General features: G+C 40.6%; 1 protein-coding gene across 1 annotated transcript in view; it reads right to left on the bottom strand.

Annotated features, from left to right (window-relative positions):
• Nucleotides 1–558: 558 nt before the first annotated feature.
• The window catches only part of LOC124622925 (nose resistant to fluoxetine protein 6-like), a 172,534-nt gene continuing 154,372 nt past the window's right edge, over nt 559–18,720 (bottom strand). Inside the window, exons 9-10 of the mRNA XM_047148715.1 lie at nt 12,466–12,574; nt 559–719 (exon numbers count right to left, since the gene is read on the bottom strand). Of these exons, the coding sequence (XP_047004671.1) occupies nt 559–719; nt 12,466–12,574 (270 nt within the window). The remainder of the gene's footprint in view (nt 720–12,465; nt 12,575–18,720) is intronic.

The raw sequence follows: 18,720 nt of genomic DNA, 5'->3' as shown, positions 1-18,720 counted from the left end.
AAGAGAACGACCGTCTAGGCTGCGTTTGTATATATTTGGCCTGAGAAATGAGCAACGCAAGCGAAGACCCTTCAAGGATTCTATGCATTCTTCCGTTTGTTTGTTGTCCATGCATACTACCCAAACTGGGACTAGATGATCATTCACTCGTTCGCTGGTCGAACACTTCGTGCTTAACTCAACTCTCTTTAAGAAGAATAAAAGGAAATTATTTAGCAAGTCTCTTGGTTCAATTACCTACGAATTATTTTTTCCATGGTGTAATGGAATCTTCGAATTTTTATGCAAACCTGCGTCACAGTGAGGTTTTTATCAATGCTCTGCATTTTGTATTTTTTTTTAAATGTAAATATACCTGCACTTATGCAGGAGTGTTACAGACGACGTTGATACCATAGACATTCCCAATATGTTTCACACAGTACAAATTTGACCATTGCGTTTGCAGCTAGTATAAGGACCAGCAAAGTATGCATGTATCTCAATATCCATTTCTGTAGGGAATTGTAGATGTCGTCAGTAGAAACAGGGAAAATTTTTGTACTCCCCCTGCCACCTCTAAAGATGCATGACTTCGTTTGGGTTGAACCCCGATTGCTCCTTGGAATTCTCAACTGTCATATGGACATCTCTCACTTGCGGGTCTGCCGGCAGCTTCTGTTCAGTTGCATCTGATACTGGTTTGGTTCGAGAGCGCCAGCAGTTTCCCTGTTGCCTCCCTGGAATCGAAAAAAATGCGATACATTAGTGGCTCCATAGAAACATTTTGTGCTTCGCTGCTGCTATCCAACACAGGACACTCTGGCATGTCGGTTACAGCACGTCTTTAGTATTTAATGAGGTATTACACATTGTCAATTTAATCTAGTAACAATGTGTGAACATATCGCAATTCATAGAAATTTTAGCAAAAGAAAATACTAGTCAAATGCAGGAAATGATAGTAAAACTGTAACGTTTTCAGTTTTACTTAATTAAACTTTGTGGTTTCGGATGTCTTCATAACCATCTTCGTAATGTACTACTTAGATGCAAGTGGATGGTCAGTGGCAGCCAGCTTTACAATTACAGTATACTTTACCAGCGAAAAATATGGCAACATTTTTTAATACACACACCATACTGCTACATGTTCACAATTTTCTCTATGGAGTAGAAGGAGCTGTCAAGCAGGTGTGATTTCCGTTTGTGTTTGAAGTTAATTTTATTATCTATTAAATTATTTACATCAACTGAATGCCTCTTTCGTTCATGTTAAGACTGAGTGATGTTTGATACAATTATTGTCTCCTTCTAACATTATATTTATGCAAGTTGCTGTTTTCTACAAACTATTACTTATTATTAACAACAAAATGTATTGTGAAACTGTTGTCGGTCTGCTCAGTTGCTTAAAGAGTTAACTTCAAGGTTTTTTTTCGGGGCAGTCATGATATTTGTAGCTGTGTACCGAATTTTTCAAAGGTAATTCCAATCTGAAATGATTTATCCCGAATTAGGGATTTACTCCACCTCTATCGGTATGTATTACTACTAGTTTTAGTTCAGTTGGCGAAAGCATTTGATAAAGAGATTCTACTGTTACCAAACAGTACCCAGATACACTGTTACACATGAGTCAAAGGTCCCAGGATCGAGTCATTGGCAAGCAAACAGTTTTAATCTTCCAGGTAGTGTCAGATCTTTCTGTGCTGGGATGTTGTCAACCGCCATATGTCATCTTTACACACGAAATTGTGTCAGATTGTATTGTGTGCTCCACATGCCACACTGTTATATATTACGAGATGAAATATTCGATCCTTTTGTGGTGAAGTTCACATATATTTAAGGATACTGCATACTTGAGGGCCATTTGTTCTTGCCAAAGTCGAGAGGCTTAGGTATATGATTAGTAATATCTTTGGTTGCTAAGTTCTTCGGAACTATGTGACCTTGTCTAATCTTTACCGGACGCTGTGGGCTGAACTAATACAGAGCCAACGTATAGCAGTCATCTTACCACATCAACACTGGTAACATATGGTAGGCGTTTTGGGGATGGTTTTTGGTTATTTTAAATATTTTTTTTTAAATATTTTTTTCCATGAACCATGAACTTTGCCATTGGTGGGGAGGCTTGCGTACCTCAGGGATACAGATGGCCGTACCGTAGGTGCAACCACAATGGAGGGGTATCTGTTGAGAGGCCAGACAAACGTGTGGTTCCTGAACAGGGGCAGCAGCAGTTTCAGTAGTTGCAGGGGCAAAAGTCTGGATGATTGACTGATCTGGCCTTGTAACACTAACCAAAACGGCCTTGATGTGATGGTACTGCGAACGGCTGAAAGCAAAGGGAAACTACAGCCGTAATTTTTCCCGAGGGCATGCAGCTTTACTGTATGGTTAAATGGTAATTTTTTACCATTTGGGTAAAATATTCCGGAGGTAAAATAGTCCCCTATTCGGATCTCCGGACGGGGACTACTCAAGAGGACGTCGTTATCAGGAGAAAGAAAACTGGCGTTCTACGGATCGGAGGGTGGAATGTCTGATCCCTTAATCGGGCAGGTAGGTTAGAAAACTTAAAAAGGGAAATGGATAGGTTAAAGTTAGATATAGTGGGAATTAGTGAAGTTTGGTGGCAGGAGGAACAAGACTTTTGGTCAGGTGAATACAGGGTTATAAATACAAAATGAAATAGACTTAATGCAGGAGTAGGTTTAACAATGAATTAAAAAGTAGGAGTGCGGGTAAGCTACTACAAACAGCGTAGTGAATGAATTATTGTGGCCAAGATAGACACGAAACCCACACCTACTACAATAGTACAAGTTTATATGCCAACTAGCTCTGCAGATGATGAAGAAATTGATGAAATGTATGATGAGATAAAAGAAATTATTCAAGTAGTGAAGGGAGACAAATATTTAATAGTGATGGGTGATTGGAATTCGAGAGTAGGAAAAGGGAGAGAAGGAAACGTAGTAGGTGAATATGGGTTGGGGGAAAGAAATGAAAGAGGAAGCTGTCTGGTAGAATTTTGCACAGAATCATAAAATAGGGTTGTACACATGGAAGAATCCTGGAAATACTAGAAGGTATCAGATAGATTATATAATGGTAAGACAGAGATTTAGGAACCAGGTATTAAATTGTAAGACATTTCCAGGGGCAGATGTGGACTCTGATCACAATCTATTGGTTATGAACTGTAGACTAAAACTGAAGAAACTGCAAAAAGGTGGGAATTTAAGAAGATGGGGTCTGGACAAACTGAAAGAACCAGATGTTGTACAGAGTTTCAGGGAGAGCGCAAGTGAACAATTGACAGGAATGGGGGAAAGAAATGCAGTAGAAGAAGAATGGGTAGCTCTGAGGGATGAAGTAGTGAAGGCAGCAGAGGATCAAGTAGGTAAAAAGACGACGGCTAGTAGAAATCCTTGGGTAACAGAAGAAATATTGAATTTAATTGATGAAAGGAGAAAATATAAAAATGCAATAAATGAAGCAGGCAAAAAGGAATACAAACGTCTCAAAAATGAGATCGACAGGAAGTGCAAAATGGCTAAGCAGGGATGGCTAGAGGACAAATGTAAGGATGTAGAGGCTTATCTCACTAGGGGTAAGATAGATACTGCCTACAGGAAAATTAAAGAGACCTTTGGAGAAAAGAGAACCACTTGTATGAATATCAAGAGCTCAGATGGAAACATGGTTCTGAGCAACGAAGGGAAAGCAGAAAGGTGGAAGGAGTATATAGAGGGTCTATACAGGGGCGATGTACTTGAGGGCAATATTCTGGAAATGGAAGAGAATGTAGATGAAGACGAAATGGGAGATACGATACTGCGTGAAGAGTTTGACAGAGCACTGAAAGACCTGAGTCGAAACAAGGCCCCGCGAGTAGACAACATTTCATTAGAACTACTGACAGCCTTGGGAGAGTCAGTCCTGACAAAACTCTACCATTTGGTGAGCAAGATGTATGAGACAGGCGAAATACCCTCAGACTTCAAGAAGAATATAATCATTCCAATCCTAAAGAAAGCAGGTCTTGACAGATGTGAAAATTACAGAACTATGAGTTTAATAAGCCACAGCTGCAGAATACTAACGCGAATTCTTTACAGACGAATGGAAAAACTAGTAGAAGCCGACGCTGGGGAAGATCTGTTTGGATTCCGTAGAAATATTGGAACACGTGAGGCAATACTGACCTTACGACTTATCTTAGAAGAAAGATTAAGGAAAGGCAAAACTACGTTTCTAGCATTTGTAGACTTAGAGAAAGCTTTTGACAATGTTGACTGGAATACTTTCTTTCAAATTCTAAAGGTGGTAGGGGTAAAATACAGGGCGCGAAAGGCTATTTACAATTTGTACAGAAACCAGATGGCAGTTATAAGAGTCGAGGAACATGAAAGGGAAGCAGCGGTTGGGAAGGGAGTGAGACAGGGTTGTAGCCTCTCCACGATTTATTCAATCTGTATATTGAGCAAGCACTAGAGGAAACAAAAGAACATTTCGGAGTAGGTATTAAAATCCATGGAGAAGAAATAAAAACTTTGAGGTTCGCCGATGACATAGTAATTCTGTCAGAGACAGCAATGTACTTGGAAGAGCAGTTGAACGGAATGGATAGTGTCTTGAAAGGAGGATATAAGATGAACATCAACAAAAGCAGAACGTGGATAATGGAATGTAGTCCAATTAAGTTGGGTGATGCTGAGGGAATTAGATTAGGAAATGAGACACTTAAAGTAGTAAAGGAGTTTTGCTATTTCGGGAACAAAATAACTGATGATGGTCGAAGTAGAGAGGATATAAAATATAGACTGGCAATGGCAAGGAAAGCGTTTCTGAAGAAGAGAAATTTGTTAACATCGAGTATAGACTTAAGTGTCAGGAAGTTGTTTCTGAAAGTATTTGTATGGAGTGTAGCCATGTATGGGAGTGAAACATGGACGATAAGTAGTTTGGACAAGAAGAGAATAGAAGCTTTCGAAACGTGGTGCTACAGACGAATGCTGAAGATTAGATGGGAAGATCGCAAAACTAATGAGGAGGTGTTGAATAGAATTGGGGAGAAGAGGAGTTTGTGGCACAACTCGACAAGAAGAAGGGACCTGTTTGTAGGACATGTTCTGAGGCATCAAGGGATCACAAATTTAGCATTGGAGGACAGCGTGGAGGGTAAAAATCGTGGAGGGAGACCAAGAGATGAATACACTAAGCAGATTCAGAAGGATGTAGGTTGCAGTAAGTACTGGGAGATGAAGATGCTCGCACAGGATAGAGTAGCGTGGAGAGCTGCATCAAACCAGTCTCAGGACTGAAGACCAAAACAGCAACAACAAATATTTTTGGTACACATGAACTAGCCAATGGCTTTGCACAGTGGTAACATTGGTTCCTGATAGATCACCGAAGTTAAGTGCTGTCGAGCTGGACTAACACTTGGATGGGTGACCATCTGGTCTGCCGAGCGCTGTTGGCAAGCGGGGTGCACTCAGCTCTTGTGAGGCAAACTGAGGAGCTACTTGACTGAGAAGTAGTGGCTCCGTTCTCGTAAACTGACATACGGCAAGGAGAGCGGTGTGCTGACCTCATGCCCCTCCATATCCGCATCCAGTGACGCCTGTGGTCTGAGGGTGACACTGCGGCCGATCGGTACCGTTGGGCCTTCGTGGTCTATTCGGACGGAGTTTATTTTTTTCTTACATATGAATTCCTCTTATTGAAAGCAATAGTTTGTAATGTCAAGAATCATCAGAACTCTGACTATTCCAGCCTTAGTTACATGTTATGAGGTGAAATACTCGATCCCTTTGTGATGAACACATATATTTAGGGCTATTGCATTACTGGGGGCTAGGGGTGGGGGTGGGGGTGGGTGGGTACTGAGATACTACATTTCGTTATACTGTGTTTCAGTATTATATGAATTATGGTGAAACAGTTTTGAATTTTTCATATGCAGTTTAAGGATACAGACATGCTGAAGAAATTCACAACACTGATAAATACAGCTTGTCCACTGGCACACGTTCAGCTGAGGAAGTACTAATAAAATATAAATTAACGTACTTTTTGCAACAAGTTCAAGTGATAGTTCATTTTTATTGCATTTCATTAAGATTTTCTTTGCAGCGTTAAAATTTTTTGACATGTTTCGAATTTAGGTCTAGAAAATATGGTCACCGTAGCAACAAATATTGTGCTTATAATGCACTTTTGTGCAATGATCACTTTTCTCCTCAGTGACAAGTTACCCCAGTAGGAGGTGCCCTGTAATACTAGTGAATGGAAATAGGAAAAGTAAATGATTTTCACACTTTCAGCCGTTGCAAAGTCTAGACGTTTAACATAATGTGTAACTTGTGACATCCAGTTCAGGTTATTCTTAACAAAAACACTGAAGAATTTAAGTAGTCTGTTTTTTCCTTTATTATTCTCTACAAAATACTCCATAGAGAATTAAAAATCACCTGATTTCAAAACTTATTTATGTGTAGTTTTTATTTATGTCTAAGGCTAATAAAATGTACAAAAGTAATACCTGACAGCAACTCACGAATAGCTGCTACTGGTCTATATTTAAATTAAAACTATATTTTACATCTACATAATAATATACGATAAATTTCTTGTGTTAACAGATGTGACATAAATTAGAATACACAAAAATGAAATGAGGGTGAACTTTTGATAATTACTGCATACATCAACCCCCCTCCCTTCCCCCGCTCCCTCCTTGACCGAGGTCGTTAATGTACGCTTTTGTGGAGGTGCTCGACCCAGGGGTAAGCCAGTTCGAATCTTGGAGGTGGAAAAAATTTTCGCTGCTAGCATTTGATGGTCGTATAAAGCTCATTATCACCAGACTTTGCGCCAATGTCCTGGTTTAAATACCCAACCTCTCTGCAGTGTCTCTTTTGACAGTTATCCGTCCATCGGATGGGAACGTTAATCTTGGCGGCCCCCTTGGTGTTATTCACGGGGAGTAGGCTATGTGCCAGCACTGGATTTCATCATCATCACATCATCATACAACACAAACATTACACACACACACACACACAAACACACTCACACACAATACGTACATGCAGCATTACGAAAAGTTGTGATGGAGCATGTTGCAAATAAACAAACAACAGCATACATTGATATTGTAAAATATTTATCGTAGCACCCTACACTGCATATTATTTGTTGTCCAATAACATACATGTGTATCTGACTTAATAACTATGTATACCATATATGCTTATACAGATTCTATAACTACGCCAACAAAAAGAAAAAGTCGATTGAGGGATGACAAGAGACCACATATTTATAAAGGGTCTTTTTCCTCTGTATGTATCTGGCTTTTCTAGATGGATGTGAAAACAGGTGATGGACAAGTCATTCTGAAACTCTGAAAAAGTAACTGGTTGTTATAAACTGCTCCTTTGTTATACACATTACAATCACAGTGCTGAACAATTCATTGTGGGAAATCTTAGTTATGACATCTGGACCAAGGGGTGAAACTCATGTAGGGACTTCCGGTAACACGACTTTAGTTCACTGTCGGGCCACTTGGAGAGCTGCAGTTTTATCAATTCTTCAACATCTCATTTTCTTATTGTGTAATTTCAAGTCTTCCATCTTTGCTTCTGTTTCGTAGTAAACCGAAGTTGGGTTCATCGCATTGTTTTTCTATTTGCAAATTCTCGTGTGTGTTGCACTCTGAACTGCATTGTAAATGTATTACTCATATTCTTCTTGATTTCTACTCGTATCCGTAATATTGCGCGAAATAAATGATTCCATATTTGTTTTTGTTTCATATGAAACAGAAGCTGGTTTCATTGCATAATGTTGTGTGGATCAACGTTTGTTAGTGCTTATTTAGTCTTGTGTGAGCTGCTCGATTTAAATGAACCCAATGTCAGATGCTTTTTAGGTGCCAAAGCGTAATTATTCCCACTTGATAATAAACGCACGGTCGAAATTGCAATGTTAGGTTTTACAAAAAAATAATTTTACAGTCCAAAGGCGACCAAGATGTCATTTACAAAATTTTACATCTCTCAATCTCAGCTACTAGATATTAATCTTATCTTTGAATTGAGATTTGTGAAATATATTACTTTATAAGGTCACAAACGTTTCCAAGTACACACTTTACCATCAGGCTACGAGGCACACTAATAACGGATAAATGAAAAATATCAGGTATTTCGCATAGCAAAAATACCGATTTCCGCGCTGCATTTTCCCATACTCAAAGTTGACTGTCAGGCCACTAGGAGCGCTGCTATCGTTCTCTGTTTCTGTGTCGTAACACGGGCTTGCACTTAGAACTTGGTGTTCTGTGATCTGAAAGCTAGTAAAGTGTGTGCAGAATAATGTGGCTGGTAGATGCGCAGTCGGCTGGGAAGGCGTGCGAGAGCGATAGTGGTGGGGGTTTCCGGGCTGTCAGTGTACAGTGGGGGAAATACAGAGCGCTGGAGGGAAGTCCCGTACTAAGCTGAAGCCTATGCTCATATTTTTTGTGAATATTAAGTAGAGCCCTTCTACGCCTGCACTTGGATGGCGAACATCCAGGAAGATCTGTTGTCGCCTCTTTGGTTAGTATTTAAAAAAAATTTGTCTCAAGTGGGGATCTGCGATTTAATCGACGCGTCTGGGCCCGATCACCCTTTTATGTGGTCCCATGAAGGGAGACAGCGGAAAAGAAGTGGTTCTGCAGAAGTGTAGGGCACAAGAAAAAAGTGTCGCATCTTGAAGAGTAGTGGGAAAAGATCTCCGCGACAGTATAGGCTGGAAAGTAGGGCAGCTAGCAGAAGTTTGGTTGGTGTTGTGATAGTTTTGGGATTCAGAATAAGGGCTGATCTGTTAGTACTGTTTGTGTGGATGGAGGAACTAAGATGTTTCCAATAAACCTGCACATAGAAAATTTTTCGGTAGTGGTCACCTTACTGCACTCAATTAGATAGTGTAGGATCAGTCGGAAGCAGTGCTAAATGAAACACCCACAACGCAAAATAAATGTCACAAAACACGTCTTTCGCTGTTAACAGGATAAAAGATGCAACAGACGACGTTACGTACTACAATGCTCAAAATGTAAAATAAAATGTATGCAGAATGTCAATTTCTTTGTCTTCTGTCCTTCCATTTATTCGCTGTCCTCAGAATGGAAATTTAAAAATTCATCATCGTCCATCGCTAGCGTCCCCAGTATTGCCACAGCAGTGAGCGACTGTGATGGTCATGCCAACCCAACATGTTTGTACAGTGGAATGCAGAAAACCATCTGTTTGTAGATTATCAATAGTTTAGCTTGTATCTGACGGATAGTATCCGTCTGTAAGCAAGGAGTCTGGAACTCATGTCAGTAAACAAAAAATAAGAAATGACTATTGCTGTAGCATAGACGTCGACATTTCTTTGCAAAATATTATGATTGTGTAGTTCTATATAGAGGACATTCTTGGTCCTTTTGGAGTATTCTTGACAGCTCTGTAATTCTTCTCAGTCGTCTTTCCATTCCCCTGACAGGTTTCACTACCTGCTGAAGCTCATAGATACCATCGTTATCAGATGGCTCTAAGCACTATGGGACCTTACATCTGAGGTCATCAGTCCCCTAGAACTCAGAACTACTTAAACCTAACTAACCTAAGGACACGACACGCATCCATGCCCGAGGCAGGATTCGAACCTGCGACCTTAACAGCCGCATGGTTCTGGACTGAAGCGCCTAGAACCGCTCGGCGACCACGGCCGGCTACCATCGTTATCGGTACCACATACCGCTGAATGAGCTGGATTGCTCCGCAGGGTTACTGCACTGTGTAGCGGCATTACTTGTGCTGAACAAAACAACCATATCAATTTTGTTAACTTAAGACAAGTTCTTTGCTCGAACTTATTTCGTTCTAATGAAGGTTCATGCTATAATAGTTGCTCTATATTCTACATTTCACCTACGTTTCGTTGAACTCGGCATAAAACTTATTATTAATTTTCTAATTTATCCTTGATTTATGAAAAATAATAGGTGTTAGTAAATCGTTAAGCAATTTTATAATTTATATTTACTATAACAGCTAACTGTCCATCTTTTTATGCACAGCCAAAAGTTCGTCGGACGTTGAAATATCACTTATGTTCTATGTTTATTGAGACTTTTTGTCTGGTACAGATATCCTCAGTGTCTCAAGTTTTAACAATTTCTTTGTGACTTTCAGGCTTGTAACTAGCCTGAGATTTGGACAGAATCCCGAATATTCTTTTAATTTTAGCGGCGCGGGGTTAGCCGAGCGGTCTGAGGCGCTGCAGTCGTCGACTGTCCGGCTGGTCCCGGCGGTAGTTCGAGTCCTCCCTTGGGCATGGGTGTGTGTGTTTGTCCTTAGGACACTTTAGGTTAAGTAGTGTGTAAGCTTAGGGACTGATGACCTTAGCAGTTAAGTCCCACAAGGTTTCACACACATTTCATTTCATTTTTAATTTTAGAACTAGAAATTGTAGATGCTGAATACTAATTGCTGTTGGAGTACGGGAACAGCATGAAGAAAAGAGGCAGAGGGGGTAACGGGATACGTGAGGTATACAATTACAGAAATTTACTATACCTCTTTGTTCTAACAGATACTTCAGAACGGAACACATTACACATTTATCTTCGGTTTAATTAGACGCAGAAAATACTTTTATACGCTGAAAACGTATGCAAACTGATACCTACTACATGCACACAATGAGCTCTCAGAAAGGTGGAACTAAACTGTATGCCATCAGCTTGGCAGCGATTATAAGAGAGATAGGAAGTGCCCTGAGCTGGAAAGTCGGCTACTGAAAGGATTGAGGAAAAGTAAATAAAAATGTCGTGTGACTGGGGTAGACAGTTCGCCAGGTGCAAGTCTTTCGATTTGACTCCACTTCGGCGACCTGCACGTCTATGGGGATGAAATGTTGATGATTAGGACAACACAACACCCAGTCCCTGAGGGGAGAAAATTTCCGACCCAGCCGGGAATCGAAGCCTGACCTTTAGGATTGACATTCTGTCGCGATGACCACTCAGCTACCGGGGGCGGACTGGGGAAAAGTACTTACATTATACGCTGTTTTCCGTTAAAGGAAGTATTATTTCACGTTGTATTGACGTGGGTATTGATCACCTTCAGTATTAGTTTTCCACATAATACCTATCCGGTTCATGTAATCACAGTAAATCCACTGATAGCCAATACATTGTGACGACTGTCCACCGCGGCGTTCGATGCCACCTGGTGGCGTTGCGCGCAAGTGACGCGGTAACAAAAGTATGTGAGCAGACACGAACAGAGGATCACCCTAGCGAATACACGGGCCGCAAATGGGCAAATCCTTTGAGTCAAGCGACTTTGACAAAGGGAAGATTGTGATTACTCATAGCCTGCGATCGAGTATCGGCAAAGCTAGTCGAATGTTCACGTGCTACTGTCGTGAGCGTCTACGAGGTGGAAGGAAATTACCACTAGGCGCTAAATGGTTGGATGCCCACAACTCTTCACAGAACATGGAGTTCGTAAGTTTGTCTGCTCTGTAAAGTAGGACAGATGGTGATTTGTGATATCACTGCCGAAAGAGAACAGCAACAGCGCTGGTGCACGCAAAAGTGTTTCGGAGCGCTCTCTTCATCGCACAGTGTTCAACACGAAAACACGCAGCAGACCACCCCTACTTGTTCACACGTTGACCCAACGACATCGTCAATTACGATTGTAGTGGGCACGGGACGATCGGGATTCTACAGCCGATCAACGGAAATGTGTCGGTTCTTCGGGTGTATCAAATTTTTGCTACACTAGCTTGATGGTCGTCTCCACAAAAGCCGTCATCGAAGTGAACGGCGGCTCGAAAGGCGCAGCGTGCCAGGGACGCAGGCCGGTGGGAGCAGTATTATGCTATGGGAGACATTCTTCTGCGCTTGCATGGGACTTGTGGCAGTAATCGAAGACACGTTGACAGCTGTAAACCACCTACATCCCTATATGCTTGATGTCTTTCCCGTCGGCGATGTCATCTTTCAGCAATATAATTGTCCGTGTCTCAGAGCCAGAACTGTGCTACAGTGGTTTGAGGAGCGTTATAGGGAACTCACGTTGATGAGACGGCGACCAAATTCGCCTGATGCAAATCCTACGGAACCCACATGGGTCGCTATCGGGCGCCATCACCACGTACCCAAATCAGCGGTCCGTTATTTACGCGAATTACGTGACCTGTGCGTAGAGATCTAATGCCGCATACCTCCACAAACTTACCAGCAAACCGTCGGATCTCTGATACGCAGAATCAGTTATGCGTTTTGTCCCAGAACTGGGTAAACAAGCTACTAAGTAGGGTGTCATAACGTTTTGGCTCATCCGTGTAACAATAAACGAAAAAAACATCGACATTTGTTTTTGGCAGCCTGTGTTTCTATTGCTAGTATCTCACCTGGATTGAGAAAAGCCTTAGATAGATTGAGGACAGGCATCTCGAAGCTCAGGGAAAGGACCGCTGCCACTGGTAACACCATCAGCAAGACGCCCAGTGCTTTCTGGACCTGCAATTTACACACAATGTATATAAGCATACCAGCTTTTTAACCGCGGCTTCTCTCGTGTTAAGTCTTTATCACAAACAATGCAGACATATATGCCTGAGCCTGTGCTATTTTACACCATACGAGTTCAAAGAGAATCTTAAACTTTCCTGTGTTGTTCAGCTGTCATGAGTCGATATAAAAGAGATAAGGGACCTTGTATCAGAATCATAATTTTTTAAAAAAGCTTTGGAAGACTTGATATCAAATGAAGTGGGAGGGATAGATAACAATCCATCTGAATTCATAAAATCGTTGGGGGGAGTGGCAACAAAACGACTGTTCACGTTGATGTGTAAAATGTATGAATCTGGAGTTACACCATCTGACTTTCGGTAAAACGTCATCCGCACAATTTCCGAAGACTGCAAGAATCGAGAATTGCGAAAGTAATCGCTCAATGAGCTTAACAGCTCATGCATCCAAGTTTCTGACAAGAATAATATACAAAAGAATGGAAAAGAAACTTGAGGATATGTTAGATGACGATCACTTTGGCTTTAGCAAAGGTAAAGGCACCAGATAGGCAATTCATAATGGAAGAAAGACTGAATAAAATTCAAGACACTTTCATAGGATTTTTCAGTCTACAAAAAGTGTTCGACAATGTCAAATGGTGGAAGATGTTCGAAATTCTGACAAAAATAGGGGCAAGCTACAGGAAAAGACGTGTAATGTACAATATGTACAAGAGCCAAGAGAGAAAAAATAAGAGTGGAAGGCCAAGAACGAAGTACTTAGTTTAAAAAGTGTTTAAGACTTGGGATTTTGCCCCTACTGTTCAATCTGTACATCGCAGAAGCAATAACGGAAACAAAAGAAAGGTTCAGACGTGGAATTAAAAATTAAGGTGAAAGGATATCAATGATAAGATTTGCTGGTGACATTGCTACACTCAGTGAAAATAAAGAAGAATTACTCAATCTGCTGATTGGAATGAACAGTCTAATGACTATAGATCACGGATTGACAGCAAATAGAAGCAAGAGGAAAGTGATGATAATTAGCAGAAATCAGAGCAGCGAGAAACTTAACATCAAAATTTGTGATCATGAAGTTAAGGAATTCTGCTACCTAATCAACAAAATAACTCATGATGGACGGAGCAAGGAGGATATAAAAATCAGACTAGCATTGGCAAAAGTGGCACTCCTGGCGAAGAGAAGTCTAGTAGTGTTTAAATATAGACCTTAAGGAAGTGAGACACGGACTGTCGGAAAACCGGAACAGAAGAGAAAATAGGCACTTGAGATGAGGTGCTACAGAAGAATGTTAAAAACAGGTGGACTGAAAAGTAAGGAATGGGGAGGTACGCCGCAGAATTCGCGAGGGAAGGAATATATGGAAAACAATGACAAGAAGGAAGGATAGGATGGCATGGCATCTGTTAAGACTTCACGAGATAACTTCCAGAATACTACAGGGAGCTGTAGAGGGTAAAAACTGTACAGGAAGGCAGAGATTACAATACGTCCAGCAAATAATTGAGGACGTAGGTTGCAAGTGCTTCTCTGAGATGAAGAGGGTGGCACAGTAGGGGAATTTGTGCCTGGCCGCTTCCAACAGTCAGAAGACTGATGACAAAAAAAATGTCATCTGTCTGGTATAATCTTAGTTCCCGGAACACATAAACAAAATTATTGTCTTTCTGTACTGCTAGTTCTCGCGACCTGGTTGACGCGCCGAGCAGCACACGTAGGAGATAAACTGCACTTCATATTTTTAAAGCATTCTAAGTCTTCTAAATTCGCGGAAAAGATACCAGCAGGCAGCACGTTTTAGAACATTTTTATATACCCCCTTCTCATCTCCATCCCCATCCCTAGGGGTGAAGGCGTTTCTTACTCCTACAATAGTCACATTCAAAAAATTAGTCATGTGTATATCAAATAGGTTGAAATTGAGCTTGGCGTCGCTGAATCATGCTTTTATGACACTCCGTTTCGCCCCACCTGCAGCAGAATGGATTCCAGGAGAGTCTCACTGTCACAGTATTTTTTTCCAGGTTACAAGTGATACATGTGCCCAGTTAGATAGAAATTACTTAAGGGGTTACAGATATGGCCTGATATGTCACTGGTCATGCACCATCCCCACCCGTCATCCGGCCTCTGCCCCTACATAACTAGAGCCGAAACGTCCAAGGACTGTCACCAATAAGCGTAGCGATCCCAAAACCATGGATTCGATAATAATATTGGTTGTTATCAGAGGTATGTATATGGCAATCCTGGTAGCTGGCTTTTAACCATCTTACCAAAAGAATCAGGGGGCAATGGAAATGGTCTTGAAAGCATTACGCACTCATGCCACCCTCCCCCCCCCAACCCCAACCCACGCCCCTCCGCCTCCTCCCCCCTCCCCCCCTCACCATTAACTACAATGTAGTATTGAAGTGGAACACCGAGTCACAATGTAGCTGTCAAGATACTACTGAATTTTGTAAAAATAGTACACATTCACAGATATTTGTCAATACCACAGTATTTTCCATATCGAAAAATACGTAAATTTTAGTTGAACTGTTTCCATGTTGAAAGATTTATGCCACAATATTTTAAAAATGTATGTAAGCATCTTCATCTAAATTGTGTACGCAGGACATATGCGGGCGCGCGCGCACACACACACACACACACACACACACACACACACACACACACACATAATACATTGTAGAGGGAATGGGAAGGAAAAAAAAACTCAAACAAAAATACTCTAGGCATAAAATTTGTTACAAACTTTTTTTTCTTATACTGTTTTTACATTCAGCGTTTCTTACACATTCAGTATCTGAGCACGTACGATATATAACAAAATTTTCCTCGAAACGTATTTATAAAGCTAACGAGAACATGAGTAAGAAGTATGTGAATTCACATCACTTACAAAGATGAAAGTGACCTCAAATTAATACCTACAATTTACATTTTCACACACATTTCATTTCCATTTTTCAAGTATTTTCGTTTATACAGCTACTGAGGATAAAATCGATCATCATTATTAATGCAGTAGTGACCCAAAGCCATTGTATTTTCCTTATCAGGAAGTATCAAATGTTTATCGTCTTGTGCAGATGAGACGAATTTATGTTGCCTAATAGAAGAAGCAATTTACTGCTTAGTTTGAATTAAATGTTGCTCAGTCATTTGTACTTCCAGGTGCAATACACACTGCTTGTAATCATTGATGGTTAACATTAACAGGAGGCTGCTTTGTTCCCTTCGCTCGGCACATTACGTGCCTAGGTTTCGTATCAAGAGCATACATCTTTGCTGAAAGACTGACAAATTCTGTAATAGGTTCACATTTTTGTTTGTCTTTCATTAATCCGAACTATTTTTTATTTATCAGTGGAATATCTTAACCGTTATTTGCATTGAAACCCATAAACCGAATTTCGTATGCATATCACTCTTGATACGCTCATAAATACTCAGAGTTTTAATCTGGTAAATTAAGTTGTTAGTATCCTTGTAGTATAGTTTTCGATGATGTGCCAGAAGTTTGTTTAATATGTAACCAAAATGGAAGTCTAAAAGAAGCGTTCACGATGTATCCAAAATGGCCATTCCTGCTGTAGTGAGTTTATCGAAGGCAGCATTTAGCCTGATCACTGCAGTGGCGACTAAAGTTTCGTTAAAAACTCACAGTCCTCCGAAAATCTGGCTTAGCAATTAATGCAGCTGACTCAAATCTGCGTCTCCAGGATATCTGAAAAAGTTCTTCTGGAAACCATTTATTGCACTCATGTGTTTTTGTGCATTAACGTCAACGTATAGCTAGTTCCTGTATAGCTTGCCTCAATTACAAAATACTCTGAATCTTTTTGTAAAGCCAGTTTGTGCTGTAAATATTATCTCAAATTCGTGTAATGAAAATATGGTTTTTCTTCTCAGACAAAGTCAAAATTAATTTCTTTGGTTTCTTAATATCGGATGGTGAGGTATTTTCTCCAAATGCAAATTGTGAATACTCGCACGGTATTTGAGACTCACTTCTAAAATGTATTCTACTTTCGAATTCTTTGGTGCGTTTTCCATGCTGAAAGTTTTAACTCTCTCTGGAGGAAGCCATTCAAAATTGGACATGGAAGGCACTGCAACATCACCCAGCTGTAGAGGCTATGCACATTAAGATATATGATGTAAGATTCGTCAATTTTGTCGTCATAATTTACCGTGTACGTGTTGTTGTCAATTGCATATTTGCAAAAACAATGGACAATACCACATCTAAGGCCTCTCTAAACAAACTGAAGTTGTTTGATGTTGGTAATAAACTACAATTCCTCTTTAGTAATTTTCCATAACAAGCCAGGCGAAGCAATGTAATGTGCAGGATCCAATTCGTATGTCTTGAGGCGAAGACTGTGAAAGTTTTTGAACATATCGGCAGGAAATAGAATGTCAGTTTTTAAATATAAATCAAAGTATTCTACAAGTATTTTGCACTTGAATACATTTCATAGGTAGAAAGCTCTTTGATACTCAACCGATGTTACCGTTTCGCCTGCTAATAACCTTTTTATTTTTTCGATTGAGACTAGGTGCTTTTTCAATAAAATTGATTTGTTGTTGACATATACGTCCTAATTGTTTTGTGTTCATCTGATTTTAAATATGTTGGGCACGTTTTGAGTGAAAATGTCAACAAATTTAGCAAATCAATAAATCTGTAATTTGTTATGCAGTACTGCTTTTGGTGCAATACTGCAACACTTATCGGAGAAGATTTATGTGTTTTCACATTCAATAAAAAATAGCATTAGCGAAACTGGATTAATTTACATTCTTCCTCGCCATTTGTTGCCTTTTGCTCACAAATGTTCATTATCAAAAATGCCTATAGTAATTCCTCAAGTTGCGGAATACAAGGGGACTGTATATTAAGGTCTTCAGTCCGCATTGCAGTTGAAATATGCTGTGCCTCGGTATGTACGGGTGAAATGGAATGCCGGCTGCTGTGACAGAGCGGTTCTAGGCGCTTCAGTCCGGGACCACGCGGCTGCGACGGTCGCAGGCTCGAATCCTGCCTCGGGCATGGATGTGTGTGATGTCCTAAGGTTAGTTAGGTTTACTTACACTTTTCGTTATATGGAGGCAACTGCCACTTTTTTCACTGTACAGATAACTTGCCCTAATCGTTTGGCAGTTGGTTTTGATCGTCTGAAGACTTTACAAGACGGTAAAGTACAGCATCATCTGCAAACAATATAAGAGGGTTGCTCAAATTGTCTCCTAAATTGTTTATGCAGATCAGGAACATTTTCTTGGGGAATGCCAGATTCGAACTGTGACCTTTCTGACAGGAAATCGGGAATCCAGTCACACCACTAAAGATGATACTCTGTAGGCATGCAATTTGATTATAAGTTGCTTATGAGGAACGGCGTCAAAACACTTCAGGAAATATAGCAATATGGAATCATTTTAAGATCTCCTGTCGATAGCACTTATTACTTCCTGAGAATAAAGAGGAAGTTGTGTTTCACAAGAATGATATTTTCTGAATCCGTGTTGGCTGTTGGTCAATAAACTGTTCTCTTCGAAGTAAGCTGCTAAATCTTCCACGGGGTAGATGTCTGACAAGCAATTGTAAGACACAGGTAAACAAGAACAAGGGTTTATTAAGACCGCATTAGAGAGATTTAATAATAAAAGAAAAAGACAGAGGCAAACAAGAACAAGAGAATGAGATTTTCACTTTGCAGCGGAGTGTGCGCTGATATGAAACTTGCTGGCAGATTATGTTAAGTTTGGAAGGTAGGAGACGAGGTACTGGCAGAAGTAAAGCTTTGAGGACGGGGCGTGAGTCGCGCTTCGGTAGCTCAGTTGGTAGAGCACTTGCCCGCGAAAGGCAAAGGTCCCGAGTTCGAGTCTCGGTCCGGCACACAGTTTTAATCTGCCAGGAAGTTTCATATCAGCTCACACTCTGCAGCAGAGTGAAAATCTCATTCTGGAAACATCCCCCAGGCTGTGGCTAAGTCATGTCTCCGCAATATCGTTTCTTTCAGGGGTGCTAGTTCTGCAAGGTTCGCAGGAGAGCTTCTGTTAAGTTTGGAAGGTAGGAGACGAGGTACTGGCAGAAGTACAGCTGTGAGG

The sequence above is a fragment of the Schistocerca americana genome, chromosome 7 (assembly GCF_021461395.2).
Source record: "Schistocerca americana isolate TAMUIC-IGC-003095 chromosome 7, iqSchAmer2.1, whole genome shotgun sequence".
NCBI classification, from domain to species: domain Eukaryota; kingdom Metazoa; phylum Arthropoda; class Insecta; order Orthoptera; family Acrididae; genus Schistocerca; species Schistocerca americana.
The sequence above is the reverse complement of the archived record's forward strand: the minus strand, read 5'-3'. Positions and strand labels throughout refer to the sequence as shown.